Source organism: Melozone crissalis, unplaced genomic scaffold (genome assembly GCF_028551555.1).
Source record: "Melozone crissalis strain CALT ecotype California unplaced genomic scaffold, PUWL_Pcris_2 ptg000042l_1, whole genome shotgun sequence".
Taxonomy (NCBI): Eukaryota; Metazoa; Chordata; class Aves; order Passeriformes; family Passerellidae; genus Melozone; species Melozone crissalis.
Window position 1 is genome coordinate 19,414,508 of NW_026535820.1, and position 23,899 is coordinate 19,438,406.

The 23,899-nt window shown below is 42.3% G+C and overlaps 2 protein-coding genes across 4 annotated transcripts; both read left to right on the forward strand.

Annotated features, from left to right (window-relative positions):
• Window positions 1-832: 832 nt before the first annotated feature.
• Window positions 833-7,756, forward strand: LOC128942591 (myosin regulatory light chain 2, smooth muscle minor isoform). Of its 3 annotated transcripts, none has more exons than XM_054285147.1 (5): window positions 844-916; window positions 1,721-1,756; window positions 5,685-5,882; window positions 6,045-6,206; window positions 7,254-7,756. In XM_054285147.1, exons 3-5 carry the CDS (start codon window positions 5,699-5,701, stop codon window positions 7,424-7,426), a joined length of 519 nt encoding a protein of 172 aa, XP_054141122.1. In that variant the 5' UTR covers window positions 844-916; window positions 1,721-1,756; window positions 5,685-5,698; the 3' UTR covers window positions 7,427-7,756. The 3 variants fall into 3 exon arrangements, with proteins under 3 accessions (XP_054141123.1, XP_054141122.1, XP_054141124.1); XM_054285149.1 differs by having other exon boundaries at window positions 901-916; window positions 1,725-1,756; XM_054285148.1 differs by lacking the exon at window positions 1,721-1,756 and having other exon boundaries at window positions 833-916.
• Window positions 7,757-17,332: 9,576 nt separating this feature from the next.
• LOC128942583 (myosin regulatory light chain 2, smooth muscle minor isoform-like) lies at window positions 17,333-22,765 on the forward strand. Its single transcript, XM_054285138.1, has 4 exons — window positions 17,333-17,441; window positions 17,694-17,892; window positions 18,068-18,229; window positions 21,952-22,765. The coding sequence occupies exons 2-4, from the start codon at window positions 17,709-17,711 to the stop codon at window positions 22,122-22,124; spliced, it is 519 nt and encodes a 172-aa protein (XP_054141113.1). The 5' UTR covers window positions 17,333-17,441; window positions 17,694-17,708; the 3' UTR covers window positions 22,125-22,765.
• The last annotated feature ends 1,134 nt before the right edge of the window (window positions 22,766-23,899 follow it).

A 23,899-nucleotide genomic window follows, 5' to 3' on the forward strand; every position in this document is an offset into this window, starting at 1 on the left:
GTGTGCGCGACCCCTCGGGTTCCCCACCCAGAGCTGTTTTTAATAAAGGCCTTTTTAAAAGAGCAGGTCTCCTGACTCTATTTATCTCATAAGAATTTGAAGGGAGGGTCAAAAGGATGGAGCCAGGCTCTTCTGGGTGGTGCCAAGGAGTCAGATGCCTGGGAAGTGCCACCTGAACATGAGGAGGAACTTCTCTAGTGCGTGGGTGACCACACACTGAAACAGGCAGCCCAGACAGGGTTTGGCATCTCCCTCACTGGGGATGTTCAAGAACCGTATGGATACAATCCTGTGCCACGTGCTTGAGCGGAGAGGCTGCACCAGATGGCGGTCTCTGCATCCCTCCCGGCCTGCCCACTCCATGGCTCTGCAGCACTGGGTTCCCGGCTCCCCCTCACACCCCACAGAACCCCCGGCCAGCCCAGAGCCGGAGCGGAGCGGGGCGGGGCGGGGCGGGGCGGGGCGGGGCCGAGCCGGGCCGGGCGGGGCGGGGCGAGCGGCACGACCCCGCCCACCGGCGCGACCAGGAAACTCCCGCCGTTGCCTTACAAGGGCAGGCGCGCGACTGCCTCCGCCTCTCGCCCGTGGAATGTGGTGACCACACTGCGCTGCACCAACGCGTCCCGGAGGAGGGGGGAGAACGCACACACAGGATAGAGGGGCTGAGCTCGTGGCTCTGGCTTTCTCCTTCAAGGAAGGCAGAGCATCCAGGCTAAAAACACGAAACACGCGGGTCCTCTTCCCGACACGACTCGTGGCGCCCGACCGCCGAAGCGATGAGCCAAGCCGCCACCTTCCCCTCCTGCGCAGATGGTCTCGCCCAAAGCTTCCTTCCTGCCCGGCAGGGCGGCGGCCGCTCCGCTCTCCGGAAGTGTCGCTCCAGCCGCTCCCCGCCGGTGCCGTGTCCCGCCGCCAGGTGAGTCGGGGGGCTCCGCCCGCTGCCCGCGGGTCTGCGCCAGCCGCCGGTGAGGGGTGGGCGGCGCCGGCCCGGGGGTCGCTTGCGGCGTCGCCTCCCGCAGCTCTCCTCGGGCCTCGGCTCGGTGATGCTGCTCTTGACGGGGATGGGGATCCGCCCTGCAGGCTGGAGCTGGGAGAGACCCCGGCTCCGGGGGTCGCGGGGCCCGGAGCTCCCTGTGCATCGTTTCAGGGAACTGGTGTTAAAAGGGGCTTGTCTCCCTGTCGGAAGGGCTCGGCTGCCTCCCGGCCACATCGAGCCCTCTGCGGGTGTTTCCTCGGCTTTGTGGGAGCATGGGAGGGGCAGGGCTGGGAGCTGCTGCGGTCGGGAGAGGCTGGGGTAGTGGGCCTGGGTCTGTCCCTTCCTGCTCTAGAATAACCAAAGCCGCACAGGGGACTGCGTGCAGTGGTTCCCCGGCTCTCAGAATCAATTAGGTTAGAAAAGATCTCTGAAATCATCGAGTCCAGCTGTGACCGACCACCATGGAACTGGAGCTGAGTGCCACGTCCGGTCTTCATCGAACACCTCCAGGGATGGTGATTCCACCACCTCCCTGGGCAGCCCATTCCAATGTCTAATCACCCTTTCTGTGAAGGAGTTCTTCCTAATGTCCAACCTAAACCTGGCACAGATTCAGACTGTCCTCTCATCCTGTCGCTTAGTGAATGGGAGAATAGGCCGATCCCCATTTGGCTACACCCTACTTTCAGGTGTTTATGTAGAGAGTGGTAAGGTCACCTCTGAGCCTTGTTTTCTCTTTTGCAGACAGGCTGTGTTGACTCACTGGCGCTGGATTTTGAGGCAAGTGTGACTCCTGTACAAGGGTTTTGGGAAGCTTATTAGTGAGAAGTGTGCTAAAGTGGCTTTTAAGACTGGGTGGCACAGCGCAGGGTTTGGTTTTTGCTAGTTTGCTTTCGTAAAGTGTAATCTGCTCTTTATTGAGCCGTGACACAGATCTGCTGGAGAGCACTTTGCTCTTATCTCTTCCTGTTGCCACCCAGATTTTGATGGATGTGTGACTGTATGTGATGCTGCAATTGAGTATGTGGACAGAATTTGGGATTTAGCTTTGAGGCTGACTTTTGAGTTTGATGTTCTGTCTTAGTTCATGTAGAGACTTTCTTGGCTATGGTTTTGGGGCTTTATTGTATTGTAGTTTGGTTTTTTTCAGTAATAGATTTTGCAGCTATTACAATAGTCACAATTTTGAAACATGGGAGTGTTTTCTAAAGCATAGCTTTTGGTCACTGCCTCTGAGCAGGTCCAGCTTGCACCATTGTTAGTGGCTGTAAATTTTCACAGCTTTTACTGAGTGGCTCAAAATTTTTAGTTGCTTGGGTTCTTTTTTCCTCAAGGGTTTATCACTTTCCCAGAGGAAGGGACCACAAGATGATTCTCTGTGCTTCTGTGGTTTGATATCCACTGTGGCTGAACAAATGGCAATATAGGCAGCACAAAGCAGCACAGTGCTGCTACTACCTATTTATTGTTTTTTTAATATGTGAAAATCTTCCTAAAGAAAGGTTGCATTTTAAAAAATACCTTATGATGTGTCTCACAGGTAATGTCTTACATTTGAAGTTTCTTGGACAGCTTCCAAAACAGGGCCCAGACCATTCAGTGCAGCACAGTATTAAACAACAGGGACTAAACCAGCATGTCATGACTTGCACTATCTAATGCAAAGTATTCCCACTTTTTATCTACTGAAATTCTATTTCCAGCTTATACTGACCCCATTTCAACTACAAAAGTGTTGGCTTAGGCATGGGTCTTTTCATTGGATAACACAAAATACAAACACTTCTGGAACTTTTAAATCATAAATTGTTCTCTTTGGCTAACTGGATTGATGCCTTTGGTTTTCTGAACATGTTCCAAAAAGTACCACCCTCTTTTCTAACAGACATTCCTGGAGCTGAGGCCAGTGTTTCAGGCATAGCTGCAGCAAACCTGTGCTGAAGGGCACTGCAGTCCTGTGAGATCTGATGTTTCTCTGTAGCTGGGCTGGCAGCTCTTTTGGACTGGAGGAGTTCCCAAGTCTGGTTCAGAGAAACTTAGACAATAGTAATGCAAGCATTGGCACTTTCTTCGGTTTTTCTAGTAATATATACTCTGACAGGTCAATCTTCTCAACAGAATTAAAAAGAATGTGCTGACAGCCTGCTTTTTTGCCTCCTCTTGCTTAGGATTGAATTGTAGTGAGAGAATTGCATGTAGTGGCTTGCTGGGAGCACTGCCTTTGCAGCACTTATGCCTTTTTACTGATCCTAAAATTACAAGCCAGACACAATTAGGTGATAAAAAGGGATTACCATTATAAGGATCCTTATGGTGCACAACATGCAGAATGAAAAAGTGGAAAAAGCGCTGAAGGTGCGTACTGTAACAAGTGGATACAATTTTATAGGTTCAGCAAATTAGCATCACTGACAAGAATCCCCAATTAGAGACAGAGGTGATGAGATAATTTGCCCCTGGTTCTCCCCTTTTCTGAACACCCCCCAACCCCCCTTTAGATATGAACTGAACTTTATGAAATGTTAGGAAGCTGTTTTGACCTGGGATCCAAAAGAATGTAACCTCAAGGCCTTAGAGCTGCTGGGGCATGTATTTTGTCTTTCTAGTAGAGTAGGTAAATGCTAGCTATCAATACAATAACAGGCTACAGAGCTGCAAATATAGATGTAAAGAATATGGAGATATATAAAAGTAAAAAGGTAAAAATTAATTTGGTTGGCATCAGCACATGCAGAGTAAACTTTTTTGTTTACTTTGAATGAGCCATCTCCTGAAAACTGTTATTTCAGAGAAGAGGAATTAAAAGATGCTGTTTGGCTCTATTTTGAGTAGTGGAACTTCTAATCAATAACCCAGAGTTAAATGCTAGCTTGCCTGGGTTTTTTTTTTACAGGGGTAAGAAAACCACCAAAGTTATGCACAACCCTTGGCTGCAGCTTGAAAGCAAACTACCTTTGTGGTCAGCTGTCTGCATAAGTATCTGGAAGTCAAGAGTTGAGGTTTATTTGTTGCAGTGTTGTGGAGGCCAGACATCTCGGGTAGCTGGTGGTTAGTGAGGGCACTGGAGAGAGGGAACGTCTGCGTTGCTGAGCGATGCGCAGTTGCATTTCAGGGGCTATTTTTAGTTCGGGACATAATGGTTTGTTTTGTACGTCAGAAGAACGTTGTGGATGCACGTAGGATTTAAAAGTGTGGAATTAGCAGGGGACATCAGTAGCTGTCTGTGTGGACAGACTGAGAAGGAGGTAACCATGGAATTTCCTTTTATGATCCAGATGCTTGGTACACCCTGTCAGGTATCTAATACAAAGCAAGGTAAAATGTCTTTCCTTTTAGTTAAAAAAAAACCCCAAAAATAACTGCTTTGTGTCTGCATATTGAGTTGATTTGCTTAATTTTACTCCCTTTTTATTTAAGGATGGATCCCAGTTAGTGACTTCAGTCTTGCTTTTCAGGACTCTAACAGAAATATTCTATCTTTGAGAAAACTATTTGAGAAACAGTTAGAACTGTGCTATGTCTCCAATTAGCACTGCTGTTCTGACCAGATGATTTGTTTCTAAGTTATAAAATTAATACTTAGTGTAGATTTCAGAATATTGATATTTTTGCAATTACAAGTGAAGCTTAAATTTTCTTCTTTCAGGAGACACTTGCTACAGGTGCTTTCTGTAAAATTCAGAGTCAAGGATGGAAGGAATTTGGTTTGCATAACACTTTGAGCATTATGAGGGATTTTAGCAGTACAGATTACACTTTAGTTGTAGCTAATGCAAGCAGAGATTATGAGACTTTTGGAAACAACATTTAAAAGGGTCTAACTTTGATCCAAAAGCAGTCTTGAGGACTTTGTGTTTGCCTTTCATGAATGACTCAGCTTTTCCAGTTTGTGCTGTCATACATTTAGTTGGAACACTACATGTATCTTTCCAGATAAAGAGATGCAGTTAATTTAAAAGCCTCACTTGTAGCCTGAATGTAATAGTGTTATAATATATAATAATCTACCATGTTTATTTCTTCATATGACAGCTTCAATGGAAACAATAACATTAGTATACCTGTGATATGTGAAAATTTATAAAAACATAAATGTTTCTAAGGGTTGCCTTTCAATTAATTCTAAAAAGAGTGTGTTGGCATTTGCATGTGTTGTGTAGTAGTTCCACTGTGTAAGGGAATAGCACTGTAGAACTTTTGAGCTACATCGGTGCTCTCTCTCTCTCTCTCAACGGTAGCTAGTCTAACAAAATGCTATTTAGAGCCTAAAATACATTTTTTTTCCTCCAAAATGTTACTTTAGCATACTGTCTGATCTATTTAACCACTGTGCTAGTTTAGCAGCACATATCCTTCTGTGTCAACAGTGGCTCCCAAATTTCTGCATATGTAGTTGTATTAATTTGTGGAAGATGCAGGTGGAGTATTGAATCAGCAACACAAGCACTGTGTGAGTTTCAAGAGCTATGATTTGATTTGGGCTTTTTGATATAGCCTCCTATTGGCCTACTGTGCTGGTCCCACAATCCTCAAAGGCTTTATGCTTTTGCAGCAAGTGCAGTATGAAGGAAAATGGAGCAGGAGATATTGAAATAAATGTGTACTTCAGGGTATATGCCCATAACATGAAGCCTGATGTTCCTCTACCCCAGGGACTTGCAACGTGATTTAATAAGGCTAAATCTTGGATATATTTCTGTCTCCTTAGAACCAACAGCCACCATGTCTAGCAAAAGAGCAAAGACGAAGACCACCAAGAAGCGCCCTCAGCGCGCCACTTCCAATGTGTTTGCCATGTTCGATCAGTCGCAGATCCAGGAATTCAAGGAGGCCTTCAACATGATCGACCAGAACAGGGATGGCTTCATTGACAAAGAGGACCTGCACGACATGCTCGCCTCCCTAGGTAATGGCCCTTCCTTCTGTTCATGCTTGCCACGCAAATTTGTGCTGCAAAAATCAAAATACTGAGTTTGGGATATGAGAGGTGTCTCAGTTTGTATTAACACTACTGACATTACTTGTTCAGTTTGAAAGCTAAACTGAGTATGAATCCCTTTATTTGTAGGAAAGAATCCAACAGATGAATACCTGGATGCCATGATGAATGAGGCTCCAGGCCCCATCAACTTCACCATGTTCCTCACCATGTTTGGTGAGAAGTTGAATGGCACAGACCCAGAGGATGTAATCAGGAATGCTTTTGCTTGCTTTGATGAAGAAGCAACAGGTACGTGGGTGAAACAACAGTGCACATGTACTACTTCTGCTTACTTCTGTAACAACAAATACTTGTGTTCATAGAATTGGTGTTCAGTTTTTTAACTCTGAAAATTTTAATTTCTGCAAACTGAAAATCATGACTGTATCCTCATGTGCTAAATTTTGCCTTTTCAGTCTCTGTAGAAATTTCAAATTTCTGGCAGTTCATTCTGGTCAAGACAGAAGAAAGTATAAAAGATGTTGATCGGGAACCAGGGTCTTAATTTATTCCTAACTTAAAATTCACCTTTGGGGCTGCTTTTATAAGGGGAAACACTGTTTTCAAAGCTGTTGTTCTTTTATGGAGAGCTTTTCTGTCAGCAGCTTGTATCCACCTTCCCTCTTGTTAAGGTGCACAAAAGGAGAAGAAAATGAATGCAAGAAAATTCTTGTGTTACTCACAGGAGTGATGATAAAAGCAATCACAAGTTAGACAAGCCTACTTGTTTAATAAACCACGCCGAGAATTTATTCTTTACAAGATATACCAATCTGGTAAATCTTAGTTTTACCAGTGATTTAAGATCAATTTGAAATGTTGTAAACTTTCCCATGTTTCATGCACTTATTGAATGTTAATAGTCAAGTTCCATGACTTTCTTTTTTTGTGGTATTTCAATAAGAAGTCTCAAGGTAAACTGATCCCCTTTGTGATTTTTAAAATACCGAGTTAGAAGGTTCTTGGTACTGTTGGGAGTGTAGCCCTGCTGTTGGGAAGAATGTCCAATACGAATGCTGATAAATTTTTATATTCTATAGAACACCACAGGTAAAGCATATAATGGTCTTTATTTGAAGTAGTGAGACCTTTCAAACTAAGATGCCTGATTTGATTGAATCCTTGTAATTATTTGGCAATTTTAGTGATAGGGTTTAATGGTATTGTTTTCATTTGGCAGACGAAGACTGTAGGTATCTCTATCTGAGGGAAAGAACTCAAAGAAAGAAATTGTCATGCACGTATTAGCAGATAAATGTAAAAACTCCTCTTCTGTCCTCCTACACTGTGCTCCAGGGTTCATCCAGGAGGACTACCTGCGGGAGCTGCTGACCACCATGGGAGACAGGTTCACGGATGAGGAGGTGGATGAGCTGTACAGAGAGGCCCCCATCGACAAAAAGGGCAACTTCAACTACATTGAGTTCACGCGCATCCTCAAACATGGAGCCAAGGACAAGGACGACTGAGCAAGTCCCTGGATACCTGCACATTATCTCTACATTTATGTTTATTTTTAATGGTTTCTTCCTGATAGAACTTGTTGCATGCATTTAGCTCCAAAGCTTTTGTCTTTTTCAATATATTTATCTATTCCAGGCCATTTAGGCACATTTGCACCTGTAATCAGACTGGAAGCAGGGAAAATATTTTGAGGGAAAGGCTACAGGAAAAACATTCCCTGGAGTTGATAGTCCAGGAAAATAATCTCAACATTTCTGGTTTTGCTGGATTTTTACATTTTTGTAATAAATGCCATTTTGAAATAAAGATTGCTATATAGATAAAATACCTCAAAATCTTTTGTGAAGAATGAAATTTCTATTACACATTTACAAATGCAGGTGCATTCATTGTATTTTTCTTGCAGTTGCAAGTCAAGCTGGAAAACTCATTTTCCTGATGTTTTGTTCAGTGTCACAGAGTTCTGAAATGCTCCTAGCAGCATCTGCTGGCATCTTTAAAAATGCATCTGCAGAAGTCTTTCATCTCAGGTTTTTGAAGCGGGATCTGACTACTGTGTAAGTAGTTAACCAAATAAATAGTTAGGGAAGACTGTTACAATTGCCTCATGGCCAGTAGAGAACATTTGATTCTTGAGCAGATACCATGCCCAGCTTTTGCTTCCTTTTAATATTGATGGGTTTTCTAGCAGTACTTTCATGTCAAAGTGTGCATTCTTTGCTAAGTAAGGGGGAATTAGGCATATTTTTTCCCTTCTGCTGAAGGAAGCTTGAGCAAAAGAGTCTGTGCTGGCACTAATAAACAGCAATACATGGCCAGAAAACTTACACAAATCTTTATTTTTCTACAGCTAATTCATTTGCTTGTGAGAATGTGACCAAGTCATTCTGAGAATTAACTTGGTAAAACCTATAGGTGCTGAAGTTGTTCTCACTTTTTAAAGTATCATACATACTCCTCAGATGTATTAGCAAGATGGCTTTTAACCAAGCAGTCAGTCACTCAGAACTGGTTGTGCTGACGTTGTCTCAAACACAAAGAAAAGAGGAGGATTTTTCTGTTAGTTCTTAGCATGACCATGCTTTTCTGTGTGCCTCATTCTCTTGGCTACTGCAAGTTAGAAAGCAGGAGGAGAATTTATTTTGCCTATGTATTTATCAATTAAAACAATGACCTCTCATCCAGAAAGCTTGCCCTCAGCAATATCACATTATTTAAGACCCCAAGGAGCAGGAACTCAGCACAAGGGATTGTAAAGGCTCTGACAGCTTATCCTGTAAGGTGGGTTTGTCTCATTTCATGTGTGATACCATGAAGGCTTGGTTACTTAATCTTGCTTGTGTTCCCATATGGCAACTCTGGAAGATATTCTGGCTTCAGGTTTGTAAATAACTTGACAAAGTATACTCAGCTGGCATAGTTGGACTATATTTTATTTTTTTATTCCAGGGTCATTTTTTCCACTTACAGGCTTAATTAAAATTGAGTTTTCAACCATTCTTTTCCCAGTTTTGTGTTTTATCTGCTAACAAACTTAGCCTCAGTTTTTCTCCTACCCACATTATATTCTACATGGCTTTAGGTTGTCACAGCTGCTTCATTTATTGAAAGTTTGTTTTTTAACTGCCTTGGTGGTCTTCAGTAATGGCTGCTGAGTTATTTCTCCATGTGCCACCTGCAAGGTTCTAGGAAGTAGTTTACAAGTATGCATGGAAGTTTTCACCAGCAGTGCCCTTGTGACAAAGATGAGAGAGTGGGGATTTAGGAAGCTGTCTTGTTGAAACGTTACCATGTAATGTTAGGCTGGAGAACAAGTTAGGCTGTCACTTTTTTAGACTGATCTTGTCACTGCTGCAATTCAGTACTGTGTGCATACATGCCTGCTGGAAGGACAGATGTAAGATATTTTTTCCCTTTGAGTGTCTAAATGGCATTTAGATTCAGAGAGCAGTTTACTTTTGTTAGGAACCCTGGGTCCCTAAAACTTTCTTTTCCTGATCCTGTTTTCTCTGTACATGTTAGGTGCTGGTATGTTATACTGAGAAAGCAGCAGGTGTACCAGCTGGATTTTTCTTGCTCGAAGTAGCAATTTTAAAATCATAAGTATGAACTACATAAAAGAGAACCTAGTATCCTCCTTGAGAGAAAATTGTCCACTTCAAAAATATTGGGTACTGCTGCTTTTGTTTTCTGAAATGTGGGGTGTAGCCGTTTTGTCCCTTGCATGCTCCCTCTGAGTAGAGGGTGAGACAGAACTGTGCAGAGGTGAAGATACCTGCTCAGGAAGATGTGTTACTGAGAAAGAATATCCAAGGGCGTGTGAGTATAATAATAACCTCCCAAGTTCCAGTTTCCCTGTTTCTTTATATTGTAGGAGACCAGTTAACCTGTAAGTGGATGCAAACCCCTTAACTGCTGAGAGGCTCCAAGGCCAGCAGCCCCAGCCAAGAGACCATATAAGAGCATCAGATGCATTTTGTAGCTAGGCAGGGAGGAATGTGACAGCTGAGGTTGCGTGCCGAGGGCCATGGGGATGTGTCATCAATAATTCACTTCCAAAAATAAAAATAACTTTGGTCACTGAAACAGCTTAAAATTCTGATGACTTAGCCTTAGCATTTTGCAGCCAAAATCTTGGAACCTAATCTTTTCTCCCTCGGGGTTCATATATAACAGTCTCCAAGCTCCACACCAGATCAAGCTTATGATGAAAAATTATTTTCATAGGCTCATGCACACATTTAATAGTCTTACATCTGCAGTGATCTATAATGCCCTGGGAAGCACTACTGAAAGGCAGTGATTTATCTTACATGACCCACTTACCCTGTTCTAAGGCTACAAACACAGAGGTCCAAATGAAGCCAAAGAGCTACTGAGGCAGCATGAGAAACCTCCAAAGAGGACCATGTTTGTGTTGAGTGCTGTCAGGGAATGTTTGCCTGCTACCTTTTCATCGTTACTATGTTGTTGGAGATAAAGGTAATGTGCGGTATTTTACACTTGTTGCTGTTCTTCATTTAAGCAAATAAACTCATCCTTGCGGCACAGTGATCAGCTGACTGAAGCATTTCACAACATGAAGGCAGCTTGTTACCCTAGCTCAGCAGCTCGGGGATGTCACAGGGGTGCTGTCCCTGCACTCCAGAGCACGGATCTGTTTCACTGCTGACCTAAGGACTATCTTTGGATCGCTTGTTTCTAGGATCGCTGTGGTATCTGGAGGAGTGAATGCAGCACAGCGGCCCCATCCTGGCACAGGGCACCAGTGACAGCATGCCTTTCTGTCCTGATACCTGCATTCGATCCAAAAGCTGGAAAATATCTCAAATCTTGTCATCACATATTTCTCGTGGCCTTTTCTAGTCTGGATGTTACTAACCTACTATTTGGGATGCTCCTGGGGAATTTCAAACAACAACAAATGCAAAGATATTCCGACAATGTAAATCCAAATAACGGGTGAGTAACAAAGTGTAGTCAGGAACATTTTAGATACCAGCAGTTAATCCTCCCTTGGTACTGCTTATGCATCCATGCTCCTATTTTGGCTTCTTACTTAATTTTGCAAAACCCTAGTGTCATTTTTAGATAACTTTCTCCTTTGGAAAAATGATTTAGGATTACAGTACCTCAGAAACAGTATTGCAGAAACTAGGAACAATACAAAGGGAAAAAGAACTCAGTAAATGCCTCTTAAAATGCAGCTTAAAATTAAGTTACCATGAAAAACTGAAAAGTAATTCATGGGGGGGAAAACCCTCCACACAGCTCTGTTTTTTTTGGTTTTTTTTGTGCTCTGAGCAGCAACTCCACAGAGATCACTGTTTTCCCAAACTTTTGATATACTAGATAGAAAACTTTCCATCTCAAAAAAAAAAAACAAACTAAAAAGGTGGCAGCACGTGGCTCCTTTTCCTATTTTTCTCTGGAGCTCATGGGTAAAAACACTGCCAAGGAATGTTTTCAGACCAGCAGTGTGATATTCCCTAGAGGCCATACATAATAGGCCCTGCATCACGGGACTTAAGGGGTCAGGCAGTTCATATCAATGTAATAAATCCAAGGGCAGATGTTTACATGCCTCCACTTATCAGGAGAGTGGGAAATCAAACTGGCCTCCTGGAAAATCCCAACTGTTTGCTGCATGCAGACTCTTCTGCCATGCAGCATTAGGCAGGTCGAGACTGACTTTGCTGCTCTCACTGTCTGCTTGTTTAGGTTTAGGTATAAATCATTTTACTGTTCTTGTAAATTGCTTCATTTTGTAAGGTTTACTTAATTTTTAAACCTCACTTTGACTATTTTAGGGTATCGCTGAGTACAACCTCACTAAATATTGAAATAGGCTTTGGTTTGTTTTTTAACTATGAATAGTCCTTGGGAGTTAAAAGACAGCGTTTCACAATAATTTCCAGCCTGTGCCAAGCATATTCAAGTGAGTGGGTGTAAATTGAGGCCTGTAAGACTTGTCTTAGTATGTGCTAAAATAGAGCTGGCATCAGACATGAGTTGCTTGAACCTTGACTTAGCTTTGTATCTAAAAGACACTGGGGATTTTCCCTCTTTTGAGTTCTTCCTCAATTGTGAGCTAACCATCTCTAATGCAAAAGGTAGTGGCAAGAAATTCCCACCCCATAAGAAGTATGTTGATTTTGAAATTGCTCCACCAGCCAACCAGACTTGCACAGGCATCACCTGATAAGAAAACTGATAACGGCTTACTTCTCATGTGAAACACCTGACTAAATATGCCGCTTCTTGTTTTCTGTGTATGTTTTAAAAGACTATTTTAGACCTATGGCCAAGCGTTGAGCACATTTAATTTTCTTCCATATTTGTACATACACATTGGCAGACAGGTACAAACTCTAACACACAAGGAGAGAGCACATATGCACATCCTTAGGTTTAGCAGAGTTAATTACAGTTGTTTTAAAGATGGGAGGCCTTCAGCTCTCCTTACTAAGAATACCTAATGCTTATTTTTGCCTTTCAGTTCTCCACTTTATGGAATCACAGTTTCTGGCAACACTCCTCATTAAAACTCATGCAAGAAGAGCTGAAAACCCCACAAAGACTTGGCTAGAATTGTTGCAACTTACCAATTGTTGCAACAAGATAAAAAACAAGGGATGGACATACAGCACTAGAGGCAGAACAGTGATTTTGATGATAGAGAACAGGGAACAAAACCCCAGCCAAACAGCCAAAGATGTACTTTTCAACATTCAGTTGGGTTTTTAACTTGTGTTCTTTGGGTATAAATGACTTGGGATCTGGGAATGCAAGGAGTACTGTGTCTGCTGAGTAAAGTCCCTCAATATTTTGTCAAACACATGTAAGTGCCCATTCATATAATCACTGAGATGCAGTTTTAAAAAAATATATTGAAGTTTGTTTTCTCCTTTCTTATATGTTTACAACATTTCATAGACTGACTGCATTTTAATTATGTTCTATTAAGTATCTCTGCTTTATCCTTTGACCTGCCCTATCATTGTCATACCATGCTCTAGAGAACTCATGTTCTTGCCTCTTCCTCAGCCATGTAACACTGGAAGTCACTAGAAAGTCAAAACTGTGCTATTTTTAATTTTAAGTATGGAGAAAGAATATGTGTTTCTTCTACAGGCACCACTACATTCTCTGAGAGCCTTTATTTTTCATGCTTCAGCATTTACCACCTGGGAAAGCAGTAACCATTTTTATTCATGAGGTCATTGAATGAAAACAGAAAATAACCTGCAATCTGAGGCCCCCCAAGAGACTCAAGTGAAGACACATTTCAGAATCTCTTCTTTAACTCATGACTCCTCAAATGTTTTTTCCCTTGGATCACAGCACTGGAGTTATTTTTGGAGAAATTCCAGAAAACTTTGTGACTCTCACAGCATCTTAAAAAGAGTGACTGTGACTCTGACTGTCACTGCACAGCACTTGGTATAGCTACACAGAGGCAACAGATGCCAGCTGGAATCAGGGATGAAGGGATGGAAAGGCAGAGGGATGAGCCAAAATACCAGGTGAAGCAACTGGCAGAAAAATGCTTTTGTTAAATGATAGTTTAGACCTAGAACTTAGATGGATTTGTTTAACTTTGACTCTGCTGTCAATACTTAATCTCCGTAATAAACATTTGTAATATGCGCAGAAAAAAATCTCCTAACTGCAAAACCTTCCACTCCACTTTCAAACAATTTTAATTCTTAATGTGGAAATCACACACCTGCTTTTCCATCTAGTCTCTCTTTTCAGACCCTTCTGTTTCTTATGCATATCCTCAGTCTTACTTCTATGACAACCAAGGGTGTGGAATGGCTTCTGTACAAGAAAAAACTACCCAAGTGGGACTCCCTGCTACAGCTGATACAAGAACTTTCTAGAAGCAAAAGTAACACAAAAGAAGTGGACACACAATTCAGCCTTAATATTTCTTCCAATACAAATTCTAGAGCACAGAGTAAACATTGCAATAGGTACGTTCCAGGTTAGTAAGGTGCAGTTTTTCATGTAAAAAATAGCAGCCTTGCAAGGGGTTCCAAAACCACCAGCAAAGCATATTGTGGATGCTAGACTTACATCAAGTCAAGGATCACATATTAGGCAAGTTCATGAAAGAAGCTAATTGTGGGTTACTCAATATCACATCTGGCTCAGGATAGCTTATCCCTCAGTGAACTAAAAATAGCAGATATTGGGAGAGCACTCTGGGAAGGTATCATAGGCTACCCTGATTCTTATACTTCCCTAAGTACCTGCATATGGCCACTGTTGCTGCCCTCCCCTAAAGAACTGGCTAAAAACACCCTGTATGCTCTCTCTCTCCTCAAAAAACCCCACAAGTAAAGAGATTTCTTTTTTCCAAAAAAAAGTATGATTCCAAGTTTTGGGTAAAAAAATCCAAAACAATAGAACTCTCCAGTGACCTGGTAGGGAAGACCTCATAGCAGCTATTATTTCTTGAGGGCATCCAAGAAAACAGTGGGTCCATCCTGGTGGTGCTCCAGCCTAAAACTGGAAAAAGCAACTGCTGGGCTTCCCCATCCCCAGTCTCAAGACTGTTTTTGCTCCCTGCCTTCCACATCCAGAATCCACATCTCTTTGCAGCTGGGGTGCACGGGTCTAGGCAGGCTTTGACAGCGAGCCAGTGCCGCCATTCCTGTCACATTCAGTAGATTCCTAAAGAAACGTCATATGACACAAACTGATTCTGCTTCACCAAGCAACCAAGTTAATGACAAATATTTGCACTGTCACTGTAACTCAGCAAAGGTGGGGAAACTGAATCATAGAATTGTTAAAAGTTGGAAATTACCTCGAAGTTCAACTGTTAACAGAAAGAATTCAATGAAAGGAGGGAAAAGGTTTACAGTAAATTGCTCACTGTCTGTAGCAGCCTTAAAACTGAAGTATGAAACATAATTTTGAAGGTTTTTGACAATTCAAAGAAAATAAGCATTTCAATGGCACAAAATCATTGAGTATTTTAGACAGAAAGGATAGGAACAATTAACTAATTTTGCTTAAAATGTTTTTTTCTTAAACAAGACTGACATAAATGAGAAAGAAGGCAGTAATGAAGGAAAGAAGTAGAAAGAAGAAAAACAAGAGTTAAGAGCTCAGCATTTTTTAAAACCATCTTTTCAGAAAGGATAATTTCTGTTCTGAATGTTTGATGCACAGCCCTTGGGAAGCACCACACTCACAAAAAAGAGCATCCTTACTTTTTCTCCTTTTCAACATTTATGTCAACAAGTTAAAAAAAATATCCTCCAAATATTATAAAAGGCAAAACAAATCTTTCTTTTCCCTTTAAATTTCTTTATTGCTATGTTGAATGCTGTAATCAAGTCAAATTAAACCATTTCTAAAAGCATTACTAAGATTTATATCAAACAGAAAATGGTCTGCCTGTAGGAACTGCTTCTCATTCCACCATGATGCAACAAATTGGAGACAAAAGCTTTAAGAGAACCACACTGACATGCAATTTTGTCATTAAGAACTGATCTCACACTAGGCAAAAAATCTCAGTGTACCTATCCCCACATCTGCAGAAGTTATACATGGTGACAGGTATCATGTAACACCCTTTTAATAGCATGAAAAACAATACAAGATAGAGTAGCATGTTTGCAGTAGTGGTTCAATTTAAAGTAACTGATGAAAGAAGTTTAAATTAAGAGATCAGATAACTTTTCATAATTAAATTTCAACACACTGTTCAGTTGTTCAACATTATCAAGAAGCATTTTATTAACTCTGTTAACATCTTCATATTTCTACTGCCTTTCTGCCCACTTATACTTTGCATGTAATTATCTTGAAACTTTGTGCCACGTCTAGTAAGCAGAGAATTTTTTACCCAAAGTTTTTTCCATTAATAGACTTTCAATTTAGCAAAGTTTAGTCTTAGTTCTATTGCACTTTGAGGCAAACTTTAGAAGAGTGATATTAAAATTAATTGGGGAAGTATAACAAGCTAATTAGGCCAAATTCTCAGTCCTCATAAAATAACTTCTGATTTGAGCAGAGAGCAGGGAAAGAAAGTTGGTCCTCTTGGCAATTAAAATGTCTCCCTTCAAATTTGAGACTGCAGCTTCTAGATTACATAGTAGATTACATGTTTATTTCAGTAGCTCCAGTGGCTAAATGTAGTTCATTTACATTTATAAATACAATTAATAATTTCAGAAAAAGCTTGTATGTCTATTTTTTCCTTTCAGAATGATCAAGGTTGGAAGAGACCTTCAAGATCATCTAGTCCAACCATCAACCCAGCATCACCATAGTCCCCAAGTGCCACATCCAGACACTTCTTGAACACTTCCAGAGATGGCGACTCCACCACCCTCCTCGGGCAACTTCCTCCAATGCCTGGCCAGTGCCTTTCCCCCTAAGGAATTCTTGTTTCCCAAGACACAGACTGCACACCAACAAAGCCGGCAGCAGGGAGGAGGGGGATGCACAGAATGATGATCTGGCAGTGCAGCTTTCCCATCTGACTACTTCAGCACCTTTCTGTGCACTAAACAACAGTTTTCTTGAAGTCCCAAGCTATTTATGTGGGACTCCAGCAAGCAACATGGGAACAAGCATTCCCTCTGGAAAATTTAAAAAATGTACAAGTGGGCTGAAAGTGAGCTGCTTCTGAAGCAATTTCAGACACCATCCCCCTACGCTAAAAACAGCTTGTACCTTTATCTGAGATCCTACATCAAATGATGAATGGAAAAATATGTGTCATCCTTTTTCGTTAAGAAAATATATGCAAAAATAAATCCTCCAAGTGGCCTTACAATGTATGGCTGCGGGAGGCATTAAGCTCGCTCCTGAGGGAGCACCCACTTAGAAGACTTTAAGATGCAGTCTGGAATTTTTCTGATCCCTCGAGCGAAACACGAGGAAGACTGAAGGTAAGGATAACACCTCACACCTGCTGACCCGATCCGGGCAGGACGCCCCCGGGGGACGAGGAGGCTTCGCTCACCTCCCGGCTGTGGCTCCGCCGTGTGAACCTGGGCACGCCGCGGCCCCAGCAGCACGGAGCGACGCTCCACCTTCAGCGTGCGGAGCTTTTGTGTACACAAAGGAAAATCCCCCCGGGAAGCTCCCGCTGCCCGCAGAAGCCCTCCGGAGCTCCGTCCCCACAGGCTGCCTCCCTCCCCACAGGCTGTCTCCACCCTCCCCTGCAGGCGGCGCCCGGGGCCCAGCGCCGGCGGCGGCCGCTTCCCCCGGGATACTCCAACGCGGCCGAGGCGGGGGGCGCAGGGAAGCGGCCGCGGGGCCGTGCCGAGCCGGCCGCCGCCCAGGGAAGCCGGGATGGGCTGCGATCCGTAAGGAAAACCCCTGGCTGCTGTATCGCTGCCCTTCCGCCGCCTCTCCCGGCGCTCGTCCCCACCCGCGGCCCGGCAGGGCGATGGTTTCTCCAGGAAGCGCTGGAGCGTCCGCCGGCGCCAGAGCCGCTTCCTGCTTTCCGTGTCTGCTCCGTACCCGGTCCCCGCAGCTGCCGCTGAGGTGAGGGTCTTTTCAAGACTAAAATTCAAATTCTAAAAATTACTCTTTTCCTGGTTTATTAGTCTGTCTTTCCTTTATCCATATTTTTTGCTTCTCTGTTTCCCTTCTTGAAAATACTGGGGAAATACGTTCTGATGAGAGGAAATAAGAGTGCGTTAGAGGCGCGCTGTAACATTAAACCGTAAAACTTTTTCCGTTTTTAAATCCTAACTCTAATCTTACTGCATTTACTGTATTTCTTCCTCTCCCTAGTGTCCAAAAGTCGACATGTCTAGCAAAAAGGCAAAGACGAAGACCACCAAGAAGCGCCCTCAGCGCGCCACTTCCAATGTGTTTGCCATGTTCGATCAGTCGCAGATCCAGGAATTCAAGGAGGCCTTCAACATGATCGACCAGAACAGGGATGGCTTCATTGACAAAGAGGACCTGCACGACATGCTCGCCTCCCTTGGTAATGGCCCTTTCTTCTGTTCATGCTTGCCACGCAAATTTGTGCTGCAAAAATCAAAATACTGAGTTTGGGAAATGTGAGGTGTGGTGTCTCAGCTTGTGTTAACACTCGGTTTGTATTGAGATTGCTTGTTCAGTTTGAAAGCTAAACTGAGTACGAATCCCTTTATTTGTAGGAAAGAACCCAACGGATGAATACCTGGATGCCATGATGAATGAGGCTCCAGGCCCCATCAACTTCACCATGTTCCTCACCATGTTTGGTGAGAAGTTGAATGGCACAGACCCAGAGGATGTAATCAGGAATGCTTTTGCTTGCTTTGATGAAGAAGCAACAGGTACGTGGGTGCAGCTCGGCTGCTTGGCAGGGGTACGGCTGGGTTTTTATGTGTGTTATTTAGGTTTCTGAACAGTATGCTGATTTTGCACCCTTATAAATTAAATATGATATGGTAATCCTAGATGGCATATTCTGTTAAATGAATTAATGAGAGTAAAATCTGTCTGGCTTTTCTGTGTCAGTACTGAGGACTAGGAGGACTGTTCTTCTGTAAGGCTTTGAACAAGGGTGCTTTAATTGGGCAGTCTGTATGTTCCTCAAAGTGTAAAACAAGATGTATTTGCTCTAAGATGAGGAACTCAAATCACTAATGTGTGATTTTTTATGGTGTTAAAAGGTAATAATAGGAAATCTGTCATACAACTGAGTTTGTCCCCCTCTGCAGTAGGTCTGAAATGTGTCTAAATTCTTCAGGTGTTTAATATTTCAAGACAGGCTGTCCAGACTTCATAAAGTCTTACAAACCCTCTCTGGCTGAGCATTCTTTATGGCTCTGAGGACAAATGTCATGCCCTCACCATGCAGCTCAGTTTGCTTTCAGATTGCAGGAAGGTCTGCAGTCTTAGTGGTCTGAAGATAAAAACTGGGTGGGGTGTAGAAGGCAGAAATGACAGCTTGGACTGATGTGGAAAGCAAGATAAAGGGAAAGAGTAAAACACAGAACTCAGTTTTACTGTATTGGACTTCCAAGGTTGTGCCTGTAATCCTGAGGTTAGAGTTTATGCTTTTATGAATTTATTCACCTAGGCCGACATTCCTGAGAAGTGTGTAGTAACTGGGGATGAACCCATAAGGCAATTCAGTGGGATTATCAGTGGCTTGATATGTTGTGAACTTGTCTTACTAGCTCACACTGAAGTTATGTAAGCTCTGTACTAGAAATGACACTGCACCTACACCTTTCCTCACAACTGCCCACCGCAATATTTTAATCTAACCAGCTGATCTGTGCTCTGCACCTTTTGAAGGATATCCTTCCGTTTCAACAGCTATTTTCAGCCTGTGTATTTTTAGCACCTTTTGCTTTTTCAAAGTGCATCGCCTTCCTGCTGAGGTGTAGGTAAACAGGCTTTCAGTTGGTAAGGCCTTTTCAAATGCTAATCGACTTCCTCCCTCTCAAGGGAAATCTCTTTGCCATTTCCTAGAGAAGGAAGTTTGTTAGTAGGTTGATTATTTTCTCTCCACAGGTAGTCTCACTCACTGTGCTAGGGGTTTTTTTGTGTGCACCAAAACAAGAGCCTTTGAATTACAATATAAAGAAAATGGTTGTGCTACCAGTTCTTTGGAACATAAACTTCTGTGTCTATGTAACCAATAAGTTACTAGTTTAGGCACCCAGATACTGATAAGATTGATTTTAATATCTCTCAGCTCTGTGTGGTAAATGTTTTAGTCTAGTCCTACAATAATTTGAGGATAGTAGTTTGTTCTACAGTCTGTTTTGTGTCTTATGCCACCCTCAAATTTTAACCAGGAGACATGTCAGATAGTTGCACTGTTTTATTGAGTTTTGATTCATAACAGTCAATGAAGTCTTCACAACAGCATGTGATGTGTTTGTAGAACCTATTTCATGTTAATCCTTTATTAATTTTATCCTCTTATTTGGCTTCTGATCAGTTTGTTCCTTTCAAAAATGTACAAGAGCATTTCCAGCTACATCAAACTCTTTTATACTCTTTTACTCTTTTTCTCATTTCATGGTCTCCACTTGTGTGTTTGTTATTGGCCTGATTTTCTAGCTCTACATCAGTGTAGGTCATTTGAAAGGGAGTAATACAAATCAGATCCTATAGATGAGGATAAGGTAGTCATACTTGTTATGTTTTACTTACATTTCCTGTATTGCCAGCCCAGTTGGATATGTCACTTCAGTTTTACTATCATGTGTATTGCTGTGGAATTGATATAAAAGTTGTGTCTGTCTGCATTTGGAGTATTTTTTATCTGGTCTTTGATCCTGCATTGTCATCTGCTGTGTGCTGCTTGCAACAGGCTGAATCTTAAGTTTTGTTTCATTTATTTGTTACTCCCCATCTATGCTGAAGCTGTGTGGGAGGGACAGGAGCGCTGTTTGCTTTACAATTTGTTGCTGATAAAACGTGTGGCTTATTCCTGGTCTGGCAGCCCAGTTCAGTGTTTAAACAACTACCTATTCAGACAGGAGCAATTAAGTCCTTGAGGCTAAACGTGCAGCACCAAAGGCCTTGCATTCTTTGAATACTAATCCTTATGTCATCTCTCATCACTGCCTGGTCTCTGTAGGACAGAGAAAGAGTCTCATCTGTTTGGCTGCCTTTTCCCTCCTCTTTATGCCCATCTTCAAAGACAGAACTCCAAGGTTTGACCCGTTTAGGATGGGCCTGGCTAACTGAACAGTCTCCCTGTTTCTGAAGTAGGAGATTGCTGCTAGCCTTCTTCGTTTGCAGTCAGTATCCAAGGGCTGGTCTGCACTGGGATGTGGTGCTGTTTTCATTAGCATATGTTGAAACACATTTTTTTTCCCCTTCCCCCAGCATATACCACCCCCGTGCTAATTTGTCATGCTCATTGACTGCTTTTTGGTCCCCTGATTCCCTCTTTGGTTTTGTCTCTTTAATGAACTCTGTTTGCTTAACTTATGCAACTCTCTTTCCAAAGCAGCACTTTTCTTATCACATTCTAATTGAATCTACATTAGTTGATGTGGGTGTCTACATATGATTTCCAGCTGTTCCACAGAGTTTACTTTCTTACTCTTCTTTTTGGAGCCTACTTCTACCTCGTCTGTTCTGTTACTGACATTTCTCCAACTAAAGTTCAATAACCAATTTCCTTCTCAAATGAAGCGACTGTTGTGCTGCTAAAGGTATGGCTGGTCGTATATCAGCATTTAGCAGTTTCTGCATTCTACTGTCTACCCTTTGTTATGCATGGTTCTTTTTTCATCTCTAAATTTTCCTGGAATTACTTGGCAACTGGTGGTTCTGCCCATCTCTTGAAACAGAATTAGCAGAAGATACCTAGAAACTGCTCCTTTTTATATCTTTGTTAACTTCCTCAAAAATCTTCTGCTCTTTTAGCACATAATAAATAATACATCCTATTCTTTTTTTTTTTTTTAACTGGGTTTTCTACCTTTAGCTCTCCACCATAAACATTCTTCCTGCCTCCTGAGCTAACTTGCTCAGTCCTGTCTGAAAGTCCCTTCTGTTAGAAACTACTTCCCTGGACACTTGCCAGGAGTTCACTGTATCCACATAAACTGCCTCCAGCAACAGCGTTGTGCAGCACTGAAGAGCCAGAGTGGTTGTTTAGTCCCCAGGGGAAACTAGTTTATAGAGGATGTTCAACTATATCTAATTAAGGCAAGAAAAATATAGTCCATTTAAGAGAATTGCTTGTATAATGAAAACTAGCAGTCACAGGAACTTGTTTTTCCACTTTGAGCCGTTGAAGATCAGTAGATGGAAATAAATGTTATTTTACCACAGCAGGTCAGGCCCTGTCTTCAAAAATCTGTATGAGATGCGTTAAACTTCCTTTCCCTTTGCACTCAAGGAATTTCTTTAGAATTCAGTCAAGGAAATTTGCTGGGGCTCTGTGCAAATGCAGATGTAATATAGGAGTGCTGCACTGGTTAATTGCCTGCCCATGCGCACATCTGTGCTGCTGCTTCTGGAGACCCAGCTGAGAGGCCCGGCCTCCGTTTTGTGTTTCTCTCTGCGTGTCTCACTCCAGGGTTCATCCAGGAGGACTACCTGCGGGAGCTGCTGACCACCATGGGAGACAGGTTCACGGATGAGGAGGTGGATGAGCTGTACAGAGAGGCCCCCATCGACAAGAAGGGCAACTTCAACTACATTGAGTTCACGCGCATCCTCAAACATGGAGCCAAGGACAAGGACGACTGAGCAAGTCCCTGGATACCTGCAGATAGCACCTTTAATTTTTAATTATTTTTTTTTCTTCTCACTTAATTTTATTTCTCAGGATCTGTTCTCTCCTTTTTTTTCTGGTTTTCTGGGACCATTGCATACATTTTTAGCACTGCAGCTTCTTCCTCTGTGGATCTTAAGGCTGCTCAGGCACACCTGCACCTTTGTAATAAGACTGGAAAGTGGCAGGGAGAGAGAGAACAGCTTATAGTGATAGATGTTGAAGGACAAAAATCAGAGAATGTAGAGGCCCAGGTAAAAATGTCAGTGCTACTCATCCTGGCTAGATTAATTTTACATTTTTAATCATAATTTTTCAAATAAATCACTGTCTACTAAGTGCAAAATTAAAATTTTCATGCTAGAAGTATAATGTTTCTGTAATGATACTGTAAATATTTTTGCAGCTGTATGCAGTCATGTTGTTACCTATTTTTGCCTTAAAAATGATACATAATTCACTTAAGCATACTGATGTTTTGTACTTTAGCAACTGAGTATTTCACCTGCTACTGTGAGCGTACACATGAAGAAGAAATTCCTATCCTTCAAATGTTAGTGTATTGTAAATTAATCATTTCTGTCAGAGACTTGCACATTAAACATTTTAAATCTTATGTAGTTGAGCATGTATTTTACCACCTCAGTCCCTCCATTTCTCAACATTGAGTACTATATTATACCACTTTTAAAAAACTTATAATGTAAATCCTAGTGTCTTTTTTAAAACAAGATATCATATATGGGTAGAGTTGCTTGAGTAATACTTCTTACCAGATCTGTGGGCTGCTGATACTGAATTAATGACATTTCATTGCAACCATTTATTTCTTTCTTTTTCTTTCTGTTTTTTTCAAAGCACAGTAGGAAGAGGGCTGGATGAAGAAGGAAGGTGTGCTGTCTCTGTCCTTTTCATTTTCTGTCTGAAAATATGATTCTTTGTTTTTAAATGAAACAATATACACTGTATTTTTAAGACCTCCTGCTGTAAGTGGTGTTTTGGACGTGTGAGACTTGAGACATTCCATTTTGTTCCATTTCTCATAGTTGTATCCTCTATAGTTTTTGTGGTATGGAAGGCATGGCAGATTTGCTACAGTGTTCTGAAGCAATTTTGCCATAATCGGAATGCTTGTGGTCCTGCGGTTTTTGTGTCTTGAGAGAAAGGATGATCAGAGCTGCTTCTGACACTTCCAGGAATTACATTGTTGATCCCTTCAGAATTTATGTTACAAAATTAAGAAAAATCATTTGGCTGAGAGCATTTTGCTGTTTCTTGGTATGCTGCTGTTGGAAAGTGAACTTTCAAGAAATGCCACCAGAAGACGGTGAAGAAAGTTTTGAAGCTCCTGCTCTACCTCAGCCCCGGGGAGGTGTGGGAGGTATGCACGCAGGGATGGCCTGATCCCTCTGACTGTGGGCCTGTGCGACCACATGGAAAAGCAGAGAGGGAAAAAAGAAGCTGAACAGAATCAGCAGAATCAGCAGAAACCCAAACACTTCACAAATGTTTTCCCAGAGAAGCACTTCCCTTCGGAGGGGGCAGAGGTTAAAAACTGGAGCAGGAACTTCTGTAAACTATCGGTGAAATCAGTAAGGATTTTGATGCTTCTGCCATGCCGGGAGCCACCAGCAGGTGGCAGCACAGCTCTCGGCACGGGCGCCGCTGGGACGGGCGAGCGCCTCCCGCCCCAAATGTTTGCTGCATTCGTTTGGGGTTTTGGTTTATTTTTTGTTTTGGGGGAGATTTT